Below are 16,279 nucleotides of genomic sequence, written 5' to 3'. Positions count from 1 at the left end.
ACTACCCTTACCTCCCCACACTACATCATAATACCCTTACCTCCCCACACTACATTATACTACCCTTACCTCCCCACACTACAATATACTACCCTTACCTCCCCACACTACATTACACTACCCTTACCTCCCCACACTACATTATACTACCCTTACCTCCCCACACTACATTACACTACCCTTACCTCCCCACACTACATTATACTACCCTTACCTCCCCACACTACATTATACTACCCTTACCTCCCCACACTACATTATACTACCCTTACCTCCCCACACTACATTATACTACCCTTACCTCCCCACACTACATCATACTACCCTTACCTCCCCACACTACATTATACTACCCTTACCTCCCCACACTACATTATACTACCCTTACCTCCCCACACTACATCATACTACCCTTACCTCCCCACACTACATTACACTACCCTTACCTTCCCACACTACATTACACTACCCTTACCTCCCCACACTACATTATACTACCCTTACCTCCCCACACTACATTACACTACCCTTACCTTCCCACACTACATTACACTACCCTTACCTCCCCACACTACATTACACTACCCTTACCTCCCCACACTACATCATACTACCCTTACCTTCCCACACTACATTACACTACCCTTACCTCCCCACACTACATTATACTACCCTTACCTCCCCACACTACATTACACTACCCTTACCTTCCCACACTACATTACACTACCCTTACCTCCCCACACTACATTACACTACCCTTACCTCCCCACACTAGATCATACTACCCTTACCTCCCCACACTACATTATACTACCCTCCCCTCCCCACACTAGATCATACTACCCTTACCTCCCCACACTACAATACACTACCCTTACCTCCCCACACTACATCATACTACCCTTACCTCCCCACACTACATTACACTACCCTTACCTCCCCACACTACATTATACTACCCTTACCTCCCCACACCACATTATACTACCCTTACCTCCCCACACTACATCATAATACCCTTACCTCCCCACACTACATTATACTACCCTTACCTCCCCACACTACATCATACTACCCTTACCTTCCCACACTACATCATAATACCCTTACCTCCCCACACTACATTATACTACCCTTACCTCCCCACACTACATTATACTACCCTTACCTCCCCACACTACATTATACTACCCTTACCTCCCCACACTACATCATACTACCCTTACCTCCCCACACTACATTATACTACCCTTACCTCCCCACACTACATTATACTACCCTTACCTCCCCACACTACATCATACTACCCTTACCTCCCCACACTACATTATACTACCCTTACCTCCCCACACCACATTATACTACCCTTACCTCCCCACACTACATTATACTACCCTTACCTCCCCACACTACATTATACTACCCTTACCTCCCCACACTACATTACACTACCCTTACCTCCCCACACTACATTATACTACCCTTACCTCCCCACACTACATTATACTACCCTTACCTCCCCACACTACATTATACTACCCTTACCTCCCCACACTACATTATACTACCCTTACCTCCCCACACTACATCATACTACCCTTACCTCCCCACACTACATTATACTACCCTTACCTCCCCACACTACATTACACTACCCTTACCTCCCCACACTACATTATACTACCCTTACCTCCCCACACTACATCATACTACCCTTACCTCCCCACACCACATTATACTACCCTTACCTCCCCACACTACATTATACTACCCTTACCTCCCCACACTACATTATACTACCCTTACCTCCCCACACTACATTATACTACCCTTACCTCCCCACACTACATTATACTACCCTTACCTCCCCACACTACATTATACTACCCTTACCTCCCCACACTACATTACACTACCCTTACCTCCCCACACTACATCATACTACCCTTACCTCCCCACACTACATTATACTACCCTTACCTCCCCACACTACATTACACTACCCTTACCTCCCCACACTACATTATACTACCCTTACCTCCCCACACTACATTATACTACCCTTACCTCCCCACACTACATTATACTACCCTTACCTCCTGGGCACATTGGGCACATCGATGCAGGAGGACACTTGGTATGGTTTGCTTGTGCTCTGTGTTGCAGCAGGAGGCTGAGGAGGGACAGTGGGGGAGGTCCAGACGTCCTGTAGTTTCCTCAGGACATGCTGTCCCAGAGCAGGCAGCAGGATCGCCACCTCATTATCCACATGGTTGTGTTGCTCCACCACCCCTGTGCACTCACGCCCTCCACACAACACATACACCTGTGGAGGGAGGGAGGGGTTAGAGACAGTGACATGTTAAATCGGGGAGGGAGGGAGTGGGAGGGAGAGGGAGAGAGCGAGACAGAGAGAGGCAAAGCGAGAGACAGACAGAGAGAGAGTGATAGAGAAGTACAACGACAAGTCAGAGTTAATGTCAAGCTAGGGGGAGAGTGGTGCGAAAGACATAGCGAGACAGAGATAAAGAAAAAGAGAGACCGATATAAAAGAAAGGGAGAGAGCGATGCCTCGAGGTAATCGTGCCACTGTGGCCATCAAACAGTCCAGTGGACAAAGGCAGAGTGACAGTGACAGAATGACAGTGGACTGCTGCCCAGCCTGTTCACCTGAGAGAGGAGTGAAATACTGTAGATGAGAAGAGATGGGATAAAGGCCAAGAGATACAGATTTACATCAACACTGAAAACGAGGGAAAGATAATGGGAACAGACAGTGACAGACAGACACATTGACTGTTTTTCTCTCAAGCAGAAAACAGAAGGCTGAGACCACATGGGGATAGATACAGATCACCCTGTTGCAGGAGAACTTTCCTGCAATGCAGGAAATTGAAAACGTGTAGTGTATTTGAGGTTTAGGCTTCTGAATTTTGTTGTTTCCACTTTGAAATTTCAGACATGATTTTCCCTTACGAGAAATGTATCAACCCTTTCAAAAATGTCCATTACTAAAAGTATTTCCTGTTGCTGCAGTATTGTTAAATTGGCTCAAATGAAGATCCTACATCTGTAGTAGTTATGAAAAGTTACATAAGAACAGTGCATTCCACTTTTTCTCCCTCCCTCCCTCTCTCCCTCTCTTCTCTCACCTATACTCTGTTGTTCTAGCCCCTTCTCTCCTCTACCCTCATCCCTTTCCCACTCTCCCTTCTCACCCTCTCTCTCCCTCCCTCCCCCTTCTCTCCCCACCGCTCCCTGTGTCCCCTCTCCCTCACCTTCTGTCCAGGTTGTAGTTTGTAGTTGAACCTGCTGAGATGCTGGGGCCCTGGTGGTCCCATGGTTGGGCTCCCCACACCCCCCTCAGGGTCCCCGTGGGCCCCTGTCTCCAGTGTGCTCTCCATGGAGGGGCAGGAGGTACACACCAATGCCCCTAGGGGGGAACGCTTCCCCAGACGAGTCTTGGGTAACATTGTTGGGAGTAACACTTTGTCTGTAGACTCAGAAGATCTATTGAGATTTGGTTCTCTGGAAACAAACCTTCGTAGAATTGGACGGAGTGAGAGAGAGGTACAGCTGAAAGAGAAGAAACAAGATTGGAGAAAAAGTCTTCCGCGATACTTCTGCGATACGAATTGAATCCAGCCCTTAGAAATTGACCATCTGCTTTCAATACATTATATAACAGAGAAAATCTTTGTGCTCCATTTGCTATTGTATTTCACACTTCAAAGCCCTATAAAGTTGCCTTCATTGACATAGTCATATCTGTCCAGATGCAAGTGTTGATGCCATGAACCTTGATGGATTGATTAAATGTGCGGGGAAGGCATTTTTGGTAGCTAATAACATCACTGTTTTTCATCAGAACTTGAATGAACACCCGTCTCAGACCCCAATCTACCCCTCTCCCCACCTCCTCCCCTTAAACGCTCTGGGTCGAAATTGCTCCTGATCTTGGATAAGATTACCATATCCGCCAACCCTATCCTTGATCCTTAGACGGATAAAAACAAATTTGACCCCAAATCAGTGGGTAGAGGCGACCCCTTTTTTACACCGCCCTCTGACTATGTACTGTATGTGTAGTGGCTTGGGATTCGATGGCTCAAGCTAATAAAGATACAAATAGTGTTGCACGGTATACTGAAACTTCTGTACTTCTTCAATACAAAAATGTGTCTCATGGATCAAGCCTGTCTATATCAGCGCAGCCGACCCCTTATCATAGCGCACCCTGCCTGCTCCACTTACTCACTGCTAGCCTGCACTGGGAGTGTGGGCTGCATCATGTTAGCGCCAAACTCATGCTGCACAGAAGTTAACAGTCTTGAATAATGGAGAAGGGAGCAATTCGGGGCGTTCCTGCATGTGGTCATTCTCGCATCTGCAGGAACCCCTCTTGATACTTGTATTGCTACATATTTAAGCTAGGACAGGTGCGGGGTGGGGGCGCTCCAGTACAGTAGGTATCATAAGGGACATAGTCTTTTCACTCCACTTTGATACAAAGTGATTTTCGTAGCAGGTTAGGAGAGCATTTTCGCTAACCCTAACCCCTTTCCTAACCTTAACCTCAGTCTCCTAACCTGCTATGTTAATTCTCCTAACCTGATGCGTAAGTTCTCCTAACCTGCTACAAAGAAGTAACTTCAGTATCGAAGTGGCGTGAAAAGAGTGCTTCCCGGTAGCGACCTTCGCCCCCACCTGTCGGGAACTGTTGACGGCAAGGGCAGGTGTTCGGAAGGCGGAAGCAAAGGACACTATGTGCAAGCTAGCTAGTCCTACGGAAGACTCTGGTACACAGCAGGTGGGAGGTGACGAGCAAGCTAGCTAGTTCGCTAGCACATGGTGTCACCCCCACTTCCCGCCTGCTGTGTACCGGAGTAGCTAAAGGGAAGCGGGGGCAACACCGGTAAACAGTGTGTGTGTTCGAGCGGTAAGCCTAACGAAGCCGACTGTAGACAAAAGTTGGCGAGTGATGTCAGGGAGGTGCATCTGCGATAGCCGAAAGTTGAACACTGTAGTGCTTTTCAAACAGCAAGGCTCAGAGCAACTCAACATGGCAGTGTCAACATAGATGCTATTGCTTATAAAAGTTTTTCTTTATAAATGTAGGAATAAACTTCTCTTTACACCCCATATTCCACACTCACAAAATGAAAACATAGCGTGTGTGTGTACAATTAATTGGTTAGAGATATCAAATATCACTTTTATTTGTAGCCTATCCTCTGTAGCTTTTGAATCGTGGCAAAGTCGGTTCCTGTTTCAGTCATGTCTTTGGCCACGTTCGTGTGGGTCAAACAAAAACACCCTAATGATTGGTTGACAAATAGTGCCTCCCACAACGCAGGTGATGGCTGCATGGTGCAGTTGGTGAGAAGCAACTACAGTGACTTGAAGGCGACTTCATAAAAAACTGTATGACCTTTGATCACATGATTTTTGTAAAGTTCATGCAGTCGACATGTAGTTGCAAGTCGGAAAAATGTTATACCCATAATGCAACACATTTGAAAGGTGGTGACCAACGTTGGTCAACGTCTTGACAAAAGTGATCTGCTTGAATGAGCCCGGTGTTCTTCGCACCTGCCTGTTGGGCACCGTTTTCCTGCAGTTCTGTGAACGACAATGAGGGCCGGTGTTCAGCAGATGGGAGCGAAGGACACAGTGTGCTAGCTAGCTAGTCCTAGGAGGACTCCGGTACACAACATGCGGGAGGCGGGGGAGACACTGTGTGCTAGCTAACTAGCAAGCTAGCTAGCACATGGTGCCACTAACTAGCAAGCTAGCTAGCACATGGTGCCGCTAACTAGCAAGCTAGCTAGCACATGGTGATACCCCCGCCTGCTGTGCACTAGAGTAGCTGGCGGGAGGCGGGGTCGACAGGTAGACAATGTCCTTCGCCCCTGCTTGTCGGGCACTGTTTTCCCACTGTTCTGTGAACGAAGGTGAGGGAAGGTGTTCAGCAGGCAGGAGCGAAGGACACATTCCAAAGAGTCACACAAGCTTGAAGTTGTCGTGCTCGAGGGGGGGCGTTCCATGCGAGAACCAATGGGATACTCGGGGGGGGGTGGGGGCATTTATGAAGGAACCAATGGGATGCTCGAGGGAGGGTGTTCCTGCAGTTGCAAAAACGCCCCAAATTGCAGACTATTAGAATAATGCGACACAGAATGTAGAAATGTTCACTTTACAGTGACCAGGTTTACATTCACATCCATATCCCGTTATTATTCGGGATACTCAAGTACTCTGTTTTATAAACATCATATTCTGTTTACAATAACCTAAAAAAAACTTGTATCCCGGTTATGAGAAACCCAGATAAGATGCCTGGGATATGCTGTTCTAAAACGGGATACTGTGGCATGTAAACATCTTATCCCCTTTACTATTGTTTTTGCGCAGGCTCAATTTGTGTTGTGTGATGATGTTTTCATCCGATTGTCAAACAAATCACCATAATAATTCCACTATAATTAATTTACTATAAATTAAATTACGTTTCTGCTTATAATTTCCGACATTTGGTTGGCCATATTATAATTTCCGACATTTGGTAGGCCATATTATAATTTCCGACATTTGGTAGGCCATATTATAATTTCCGACATTTGGTAGGCCATATTATAATTTCCGACATTTGGTAGGCCATATTATAATTTCCGACATTTGGTAGGCCATATTATAATTTCCGACATTTGGTTGTCAACTACAGTTTGATACATGCAGCTTCTCTTGTGTCATAATTTGTTGCCCCAGAAGACTAAATAAAGCAGTGCTCACCAGAATAATATCTTACGTACATTGATAGAATGAATGCATTAGTAATCTAGTTAACACTGGTAAAGTTGTCTGTTTCGTTTAGGGACCAGGGAGAAAACACATTAACTCCAAAACAGTGGAAAATGGAAATTAGGAAATGAAAAGCTGAGTAAAAGGACAAAACACATTTCTGATAAGACTTCCATTCATCTTGGGTGCATATTTTATGTGGTTCAAATACTGTCTGCTGATATAGTGTCAAAGATAACACTTTCCACGCACGTTCCCATCTTCTCAAGCAATGCTGAAAGAAAGAAATCATATTTCTCCTCTCCTGTTCCCGAGACAAAATGAACATTGGTGTATAATTTCACTGCAAAAATGCCCAATTCTGCAGGAGTTAATATTATATTACACTACATGTGAGCGGTTATAGGCCTACAGTCACTGTCCATATTTCAGTTACTATTCCATTTAACCAAGATTAACTTAAATGAGGAATATTCTGTTCATTCGTGGATACAGGGATACTCATGAGCAGGATATCAAAGGTGCATGTAAACCGCATATCCTGAATAAAATGTTAAGCAGGATATGAGCTACTATCTGGAATACTGTGTGCATGTAGACATGGTCAGTAGATGAAGATACTGGTAGCTTCCAGCTTTGTAGGCTTCCCTTGCTAGCTGACAGCTAAAGCTAACATCAATCCACTACCCAAGTACTTTGGTTGCAGTGGTGTAAAGTATTTAAGTAAAAATACTTTAAAGTACTACTTAAGTCGTTTTTTGGGGTATCTGTACTTTACTTTTTATATTTTTGCCAACTTTTACTTCACTACATTCCTAAAGAAAATAATGTACTTTTTACTCCATACATTTTCCCTGACACCCAAAAGTTTGCGTTACATTTTGACAGGAAAATGATCCAATTCACACACTTATCAAGAGAACATCCCTGGTCTTCCCTACTGCCTCTGATCTGGCGGACTCACTAAATACACATGCTTTGTTTGTAAATTATGTCTGAGCGTTGGAGTGTGCCCCCTGGCTATCGGCCAATAAAAATAAAAAATTGTTTAATAAAAGGAATTTGAAATGGTTTGTACTTTTACTTTCACATTTGATACTTAAGTACATTTTAGCAATTTCATTTACTTTTGATACATAAGTATATTTAAAACCAAATACTTTTAGACTTTTACTCAAGTAGTATTTTACTGGGTGACTTTCACTTTTACTTGAGTCATTTTCTATTAAGGTTTCTTTACTTTGACTCAAGTATGACAATTGAGTACTTGTTCCACCACTGTTTGGTTGTGAATCATATAACTATACAAAAGTGATACATTTCTTAAAAATAGTATTTGATAGGCTGAAATATTATTTTAGTACTTTTCTCAGCACTTAAAAAATGTGCAAACCATAATGCAAAATATGCTTATTTCAAAGCTGATTGCCACCAAAAGCATTAGTCATTCACTTATTTGGTCTCTCTCTCACATCTCTCCCAAAGATCATCAGCAAATGAAGTCATTACTGGTTAAAGAGACAGTGCACATTTTGATAAAAGAGGCTACTTCTATGCAAATGTTGTTGACCAGTACAATAAAATAAGTCCCAAATGGAAGGGAAACATATTGTTTGTCATCTGTAGCCCCATGACATCAGGCAAAACAAGCTCAATAACTCCATGCATGCACACACCTATTGACTATGCATTCACCTGTATTGTGGATAGGCCTAGGCTACATCTTGATTTACCCCGTTTATCAATAGATACTTACCTTTTACATTATTACCATAATACAGTTACATTGGTAAAAACAAAGTCAAATTGATTGCATGATTGTATAATTGATTCATTAATGCATACATGCATACATCAAAAAAATGTTGCTGTAAAAACAATTCTAACTCAAAAGATGCCCAAAGATTGTCGTGGTATCGTTTTGGTATCGAGTATTGTGATACTAAACCTTGTATCGATATCAAAGTCAAAATTCCGGTATCGTGACAACACTAATTAGAACACAAAAATTTCCCATGATGACCTATTTTGGAGCCCTTCTATTTCGGACACTGTTGTTCATCATTAGGTTTGCATTGATACTTCTTTAAAGAGAGGAAGGGCTGGTTGCTGGTCAGACCACCTACACACAGAGTTCAAGTTAGCTGCAATTCAACATCCCAATGGAATGTTTAGGCCTACCTTAGGTTTTAACATACAATTACGTAACAGTAGCCTGTAAATATTATCTTCAAACCAGACAGTATATTAATTACATAGTTATTACAAAAGAGTGCACTACTAATGACTCTTTCCACTTGTTGAATTTCATGTTATTCAAGTTACCCTGCACATATTCAAAATACATGATTAGGTCAAAATACTTTGTATTTACACTGCTTAGGAAAAAGGCTAAAAGTGAAGGCACTGCTCCAATGATAGTCTCCAATAAGTCTCCAATAAGTCCCCAATAAGTCCCCAATAAGTCCCCAATATGTCCCCAATAAGTCCCCAATATGTCTCCAATATGTCTCCAATAAGTCCCCAATATGTCTCCAATATGTCCCCAATATGTCCCCAATATGTCTCCAATAAGTCTCCAATAAGTCCCCAATAAGTCCCCAATATGTCTCCAATAAGTCTCCAATATGTGTCCAATAAGTCTCCAATAAGTCCCCAATATGTCTCCAATAAGTCTCCAATAAGTCTCCAATAAGTCCCCAATATGTCTCCAATAAGTCCCCAATAAGTCTCCAATATGTCTCCAATAAGTCTCCAATAAGTCCCCAATAAGTCTCCAATAAGTCTCCAATAAGTCCCCAATATGTCTCCAATAAGTCTCCAATAAGTCTCCAATAAGTCCCCAATATGTCTCTAATATGTCTCCAATATGTCTCCAATAAGTCTCCAATAAGTCCCCAATATGTCTCCAATAAGTCTCCAATATGTCTCCAATAAGTCTCCAATAAGTCCCCAATATGTCTCCAATAAGTCTCCAATAAGTCTCCAATATGTCTCCAATAAGTCTCCAATAAGTCCCCAATAAGTCTCCAATAAGTCCCCAATATGTCTCCAATAAGTCCCCAATAAGTCTCCAATAAGTCCCCAATAAGTCTCCAATATGTCTCCAATAATGCTCCATTAAGTCTCCAATAAGTCCCCAATAAGTCTCCAATAAGTCTCCAATAAGTCCCCAATATGTCTCCAATAAGTCCCCAATAAGTCTCCGATAAGTCCCCAATAAGTCTCCAATAAGTCTCCAATAAGTCTCCAATAAGTCTCCAATAAGTCCCCAATAAGTCTCCCATCAGTCTCCAAACAGTCTCCAATAAGTTGAGGTGGGATTCTTCAATAATACTCTCCCAATAATTACTGAACGTTCCCCTGCAAAGCGGAGGACTCATTCTACCACCAATCACCCTTTCTGTCTCACGTAGTCAATAAAATCACTATTTGGATGTCATCATGAAACTGATGCAAGTCTCAATACCAGAGAGCAAGACAGACACAGTGAGTCATCCCTTCTACAGAGTACAGAAGAAGAATTTACAGGTGGGAAAGATTTGGGGTGGGGAGTGTGGAGTGGAGTGCAGGGTGGGGGAGAGAGGAGGGGAGTGTACGTGTGTTTGTGTGTGTGCACGCGTGTGTGTCCATATGTGTGTGTGTGTGTGTGTGTGTGTGTGTGTGTGTGTGTGTGTGTGTGTGTGTGTGTGTGTGTGTGTGTGTGTGTGTGTGTGTGTGTGTGTGTGTGTGTGTAAGCAACACCAACGCCACCAGGAAAGCCAAAGACTGAGTAGTACAGATATTCATTTCAAATCAAATGTATTGGTCACATGCACCGAATACAACAGGTGTAGACTTTACAGTGAGATGCTTACTTATGAGCCCATTCCCAACAATGCAGAGGTAAAAAGTAAGACAAATATTTTCTAAATAAAAAAGGAAATAGAAACACAATAAAAACATTAACGAGGCTATACAGTTGAAGTCGGAAGTTTGCATACACTTAGGTTGGACTCATTAAAAACGTGTTTTTCAACCACTCCAAATTATGTGGATATATTGAAGCAACATCTCAAGACATCAGTCAGGAAGTTAAAGCTTGGTCGCAAATGGGTCTTCCAAATGGACAATGACCACAAGCATACTTCCAAAGTTGTGGCAAAATGGCTTAAGGACATCAAAGTCAAGGTATTGGAGTGGCCATCACAAAGCCCTGACCTCAATCCTATAGAACATTTCTGGGCAGAACTGTAAAGTGTGTGCGAGCAAGGAGGCCTACAAACCTGACTCAGTTACACCAGCTCTGTCAGGAGGAATGGGTCAAAATTCACCCAACTTATTGTGGGAAGCTTGTGGAAGGCTATCCAAAACATTTGACCCAAGTTAAACAATTTAAAAACAATGCTACCAAATACTAATTGAGTGTATGTAAACTTCTGACCCACTGGGAATGTGATGAAAGAAATACAAGTGTATAAAACTGTACATAGAAGGAGTACCAGTACTGAGTCAATGTGCAGGGTTACGAGGTAGCTGAGGTAATTGAGGTAATACAGTATGTACATGTGGGTAGGGGTCTGTTGCTGAGAATTTTCCTGCACGGCAGGAAATGCAAACTTGTAGTGTATTTGAGTTTTAAAAAGGTTTCTAAAGTTTGTAATTTCCACTTTGAAATTTCAGACTCGATTTGACCGAATTAAACGTTTATCAACCCCTACAAAAATGTGCATTAATTATAATCCGCATAATATTTCACATTTTCCTGCTGTAGCAAGATGGCTCAAATTAAGATCCAAATCTGTATGAAAGAAAACATTTGGGAGACTATGAGAATGAGAGTGAGAAGGAGACGTCTCTGAAGGTCTGGTTGGTAACTGCCATAAAAAAAAAATCAAATTACAGTCAGGTTTTTTCTCTCCATCCCCCTCCTTGATTCCAGTAATGGTTGACTCACTGGTGTAATAGTGAACTGATCTGATCGTAACAGCATTTCCTTTGATTGCACAACATTGGCCCTCTGTGTTACAGTAGCTCTCTACTGTACATGCCACAATTGCCAGTTATAGACGGCCTACTTTATTTAACCTTTATTTAACTAGCTATGCATGTGCATGCAAATGTAATGTAATCCTCTACTTTCTTAATATTTGTTTCTAAATATTATTTTCAGGAAAGTAATATTGTTTTTTATTTGAAATCAGTTTTGCTCTGAAGAGTATGTCATTGTAGGAGACTGTATTGTCCATGACAGAAAGGTGGGGGTGTTCGTTTCAATTGGAACACACTTTTATATTCATATTTACTACTGTAACAGTTCAAAACTGCATTTTAAAGAAATACAATCGGCAAATTAGCATTATTTAGAGCCCCCCCAAAGTTTGGCTTTTGTCCCTGCAGGAGGCCTTTTTCCTTTTGGTAGCCCGTCAATGTAAATAAGAATTTGTTCTTAACTGACTTGCTTAGTTAAATAAAAGTTAAATGAAATAAATAAATAGCTTTATTATCACTGTCATCATCATCATCGTCATCATCATTCTCATCAGTGTATATCTCCACATCTTTACTATTACTTAATGTAATAACATGATAATAACAATGTAGCCTAATAATGTTGACCAGGGGGTGAAAGGGAGGCTTCAATTCAAGGTGTCAATCAATGTCATCATCACTGCATTATGAAACGTTGTGCTTACAAAAAGATCACTCTGAAGGAGTGTCCACCCCCTATCGGTAAACAGTGGTATAACCACGCATGCCCGCACTAACTGCCCATTGTGTATTTCCATTACCAAAACAACTTCTAGGTGAGCTTATAAACTGTAACGCCATAACATTGGTAAAAAAAATACCATGAAAATACCACCATGTTATCCCTATTGCAGCATTATCCTCACTACAACACTTTTCATGTAAATATGTTATTCGCTATAATGCATAATAAATGTTTCATTAGTATACATGTTTTTTTTTGCATGTTTACAGGTTCCACAATAATAGGATCATCTTGGAAGTTAAAAGAAATACATTCATTAACAAGGTTATTGTAACAAAGGGGGCACTGCGCACAAGAGAGTTTAGGATGCAAAACATGACTTTTACAGTAGCCCAGCCTACATTCTGATACTCTCGTTATGTTTTGATAGAAAATGCCATTACAGCACTACTCAGCATTGCTTCATTGAAGAATGATTGATGGCCCACAAATAAAAACAGTGCTTCTGTTTTGACTGCGTCCTCCTCATATTCTTTGCCACTCGACAGTCGATGAACATGGCAATATAAAAATGAGACCCCAATACATTTTGCAGCGATCAGATCAACACGTTTTTTTTTCTTCCGTTCACGTTTACAATGAAAAATATACCCTTACAATCGAATCCTTACGCAATACAGAAGAGATCTACTAGAATGTTGACAAGCATCGGTGAAAAATGCATTATAAACAGCACTTTTCTTTGAGAAAAACAACCCAAAGTTTCAATGGGTACAGTGCACTTACCTCCGCCAATTTTTTAACACACCCCCTTCCTCCAAGCTCGCTTTAACCGGCTGTAACTTGAAATGCTATTTTCTGTGCCTGGAAAAAGGGTTGTATGCTGGTTATATCCAAACCCGATATGGAGTCAGGGGCAGGATTGGAATGGAGCTTTTCTTCTGCTAAAACACTCTCAAGTAAACACCATACAATGCCCTTGGACGCAAATAACCGTGTACTTTACATGTAGCCTCATTTGGATAGATAAATCAGCGGCGGTGAAACCATTTTGGTGTGGAAGTATAGCTGTGGGTGTCAAGTTTTGACATTAAGAAACGACGTTCAATTCCGGGTTTTTCTCAACTCTCTATTCAGCGGGGGTTTTCAGGTCTTCTAGTAAACAAGCTAACCATGTGGTAAAGATGTCCGCGTTCATTGGTCAAACCCTGTTTTTCAAGACTCACGTCCCACAAATCTCACTTGTTTACAGTAGCCTTGGAGTTGGGCGTGCTTGGGTGGATGGGGAGCTCATAGTGGACATACAGTAACTAAACTAGGTTACATTGTTGTGTCTCCTGCCCTGCTGCAGAAAGCAAATAACTACGTTTAACGTTGTAACGTTGCTTCGGTGCTCGCTTGTCGTGGGCTACAATGGTGAATTTGTTGATGTTTGACACGAACGAGTGGAGAAAGGCAAGCCTACTGGTTATACATATATGTGATCTACTATTATTTTTATTCGGCCTACAGTGTTCGTGTTGTCATATCACACCCCTCTACCACGTGAACGATTGTGCTACTGTTATGTAACGACTTCAGCGTAATCTCACTATTGATCAGTGTTTGACAAAACGTTGCAGCGTTTGACAAAACGAGTCGGACGAGGTTTGCTGTGACTGACACAGTAGGCTAAATGCAGTCCACACTGCCTCCGTTGACACTAATGTTAAGGTGTTGTTGGTTTTCCTTTTCTTGAGGTGAAAACAACAAACACCTACTGTATGTGCAGTTTGGTATGCGGATTGCTTGTGTGGGCGGGGAGTCCCCTATATGGATTACATAACATAGGCTACAGCAGCAATATAGACGCAGGGATGATGTTTGTGCAGAAATGTAGACGCGGGGATGATGTTTGTACAGCAATATAGATGCAGTGGTGATGCTTGTACAGCGATATAGATGCAGGTATGATGTTTGTATGCCTTTCATTTTTTCACCTTTTCTGAACGGCACGGCAGGGGAAAGATTTAACGTCCCCATGCCGCCGCAGCATGTCAAGCGCATGCTCTACGTTCGGGTGAACATGTGGTCGGTCGGGCGGGCGAATATATATGCGCGCACGGCCGAACGCGTTCACTCACACACACACACAGACTGAACAGCTGCATTGGGAGAGCATAGGCTTACGCACGGTGGGTGTGTGGGTGAGTCATTGGCGCTCTAGAGACTGGTGTTGCGAAACACTGGTCCAATGACCCAGATATAGCAGGATTATTATACATAGGCCCCCTTCTCAGTTTTCATCCACCTGGCTACTAAATTACCCATCTCAATCATGCCAAAACAAGTGCTCCATTCCCCCCCAAAAATGAATACAAGCGTAGTCTATTCACTGCAGCAAATCATCTCTCTCTTTCTCTCTCTCTCTCACACACACACAGACTAGCATGTATCTCTCTCTCTCTCTAACACACACCTCTGCACGTTAACCATTACAAAATCGGGCATGCAGGCCTAGGTTAATCGCTCATGGACTGACTACGTGAACTAAGTTTTTAGTTCTGGGTTAACTGAGATTAGGCCAAGGTTGGTGGTGACGTTTGTCTGTTGTTTCTCTCGTGTGTTTCCCATTACTATGAGAATCTGAGGTTCCCTGTAGCCCACTCCCCACATTCCTACTATTGGTCCACTCCGTGGGTGTGTCGCAGTTACCCTATCAGTGCCATGTCTGATTCTTTTTTTCTTCTTCTTTTTTTATAATGGGAGTGCCAACAGATTTATAATGCTTATAATACTGATGCACTCAAATGTTCCACATGGAGATGCAAGGATTGGACTTTACACTTTAAAGTATTCAAACTAAAAATAACTTGTAAAAATAATAGAGGACTGCTTGTTAATCTGCATGATATCAGTTTGCAAAGCAGATGTACAGTTGAAGTCGGAAGTTTACATACACTTAGGTTGGAGTCATTAAAACTCGTTTTTCAACCACTCCACAAATTTCTTGTTAACAAACTATAGTTTTGGCAAGTCGGTTAGGACATCTACTGTGTGCATGACACAAGTAATTTTTACAAAAATAGTTTACAAATTATTTCACTTATAATTCACTGTATCACAATTCCAGTGGGTCAGAAGTTTACATATACTAAGTTGACTGTGCCTTTAAACAGCTTGGAAAATTCTAGAAAATTATGTTATGGCTTTAGAAACTTCTGATAGGCTAATTGACATAATTTGAGTCAATTGGAGGTGTACCTGTGGATGTATTTCAAGGCCTACCTTCAAACTCAGTGCCTCTTTGCTTGACATCATGGGGAAATCAAAACAAATCAGCCAAGACCTCAGAAAAAAATTGTAGACCTCCACAAGTCTGGTTCATCCTTGGGAGCAATTTCCAAACGCCTGAAGGTACCATGTTCATCTGTACAAACAATAGTACGCAAGTATAAACACCATGGGACCATGCAGCCGTCATGGTCCCATAACGAAGGAGACGCGTTCTGTCTCCTAGAGATGAATGTATTTTGGTGCGAAAAGTGCAAATCAATCCCAGAACAACAGCAAAGGACCTTGTGAAGATGCTGGAGGAAACCGGTACAAAAGTATCTATATCAACATAACCTGAAAGGCCGCTCAGCAAGGAAGAAGCCACTGCTCCAAAACCGGCATAAAAAAAGCCAGACTACGGTTTGCAGCTGCACATGAGGACAAACATCGTACTTTTTGGAGAAATGCCCTCTGGTCTGATGAAACAAAAATAGAACTGTTTGGCCATAATGACCATCGTTTTGT

The 16,279-nt window shown here is 42.2% G+C and overlaps 1 protein-coding gene across 3 annotated transcripts in view; it reads right to left on the bottom strand.

Moving 5' to 3' along the window:
* The window catches only part of LOC106610718 (zinc finger protein 395), a 28,987-nt gene extending 15,356 nt beyond the window's left edge, over positions 1-13,631 (bottom strand). For 2 of the 3 annotated variants that reach the window (XR_001329956.2, XM_014210226.2), the window contains exons 1-3: positions 13,286-13,629; positions 3,282-3,579; positions 2,100-2,329 (exon numbers count right to left, since the gene is read on the bottom strand). Coding sequence is in view for 2 of the 3 variants with exons in the window: in XM_014210226.2 (XP_014065701.1) it covers positions 2,100-2,329; positions 3,282-3,476 (425 nt within the window). In the remaining variant the exon portion in view is untranslated. Of the gene's footprint in view, positions 1-2,099; positions 2,330-3,281; positions 3,580-13,285 lie in introns of all 3 variants that reach the window. The other variant, XM_014210227.2, reaches the window with a different exon arrangement.
* Between the last annotated feature and the right edge of the window lie 2,648 nt (positions 13,632-16,279).

This window comes from Salmo salar, chromosome ssa09, assembly GCF_905237065.1.
Source record: "Salmo salar chromosome ssa09, Ssal_v3.1, whole genome shotgun sequence".
Taxonomy (NCBI): Eukaryota; Metazoa; Chordata; class Actinopteri; order Salmoniformes; family Salmonidae; genus Salmo; species Salmo salar.
The sequence above is the reverse complement of the archived record's forward strand: the minus strand, read 5'-3'. Positions and strand labels throughout refer to the sequence as shown.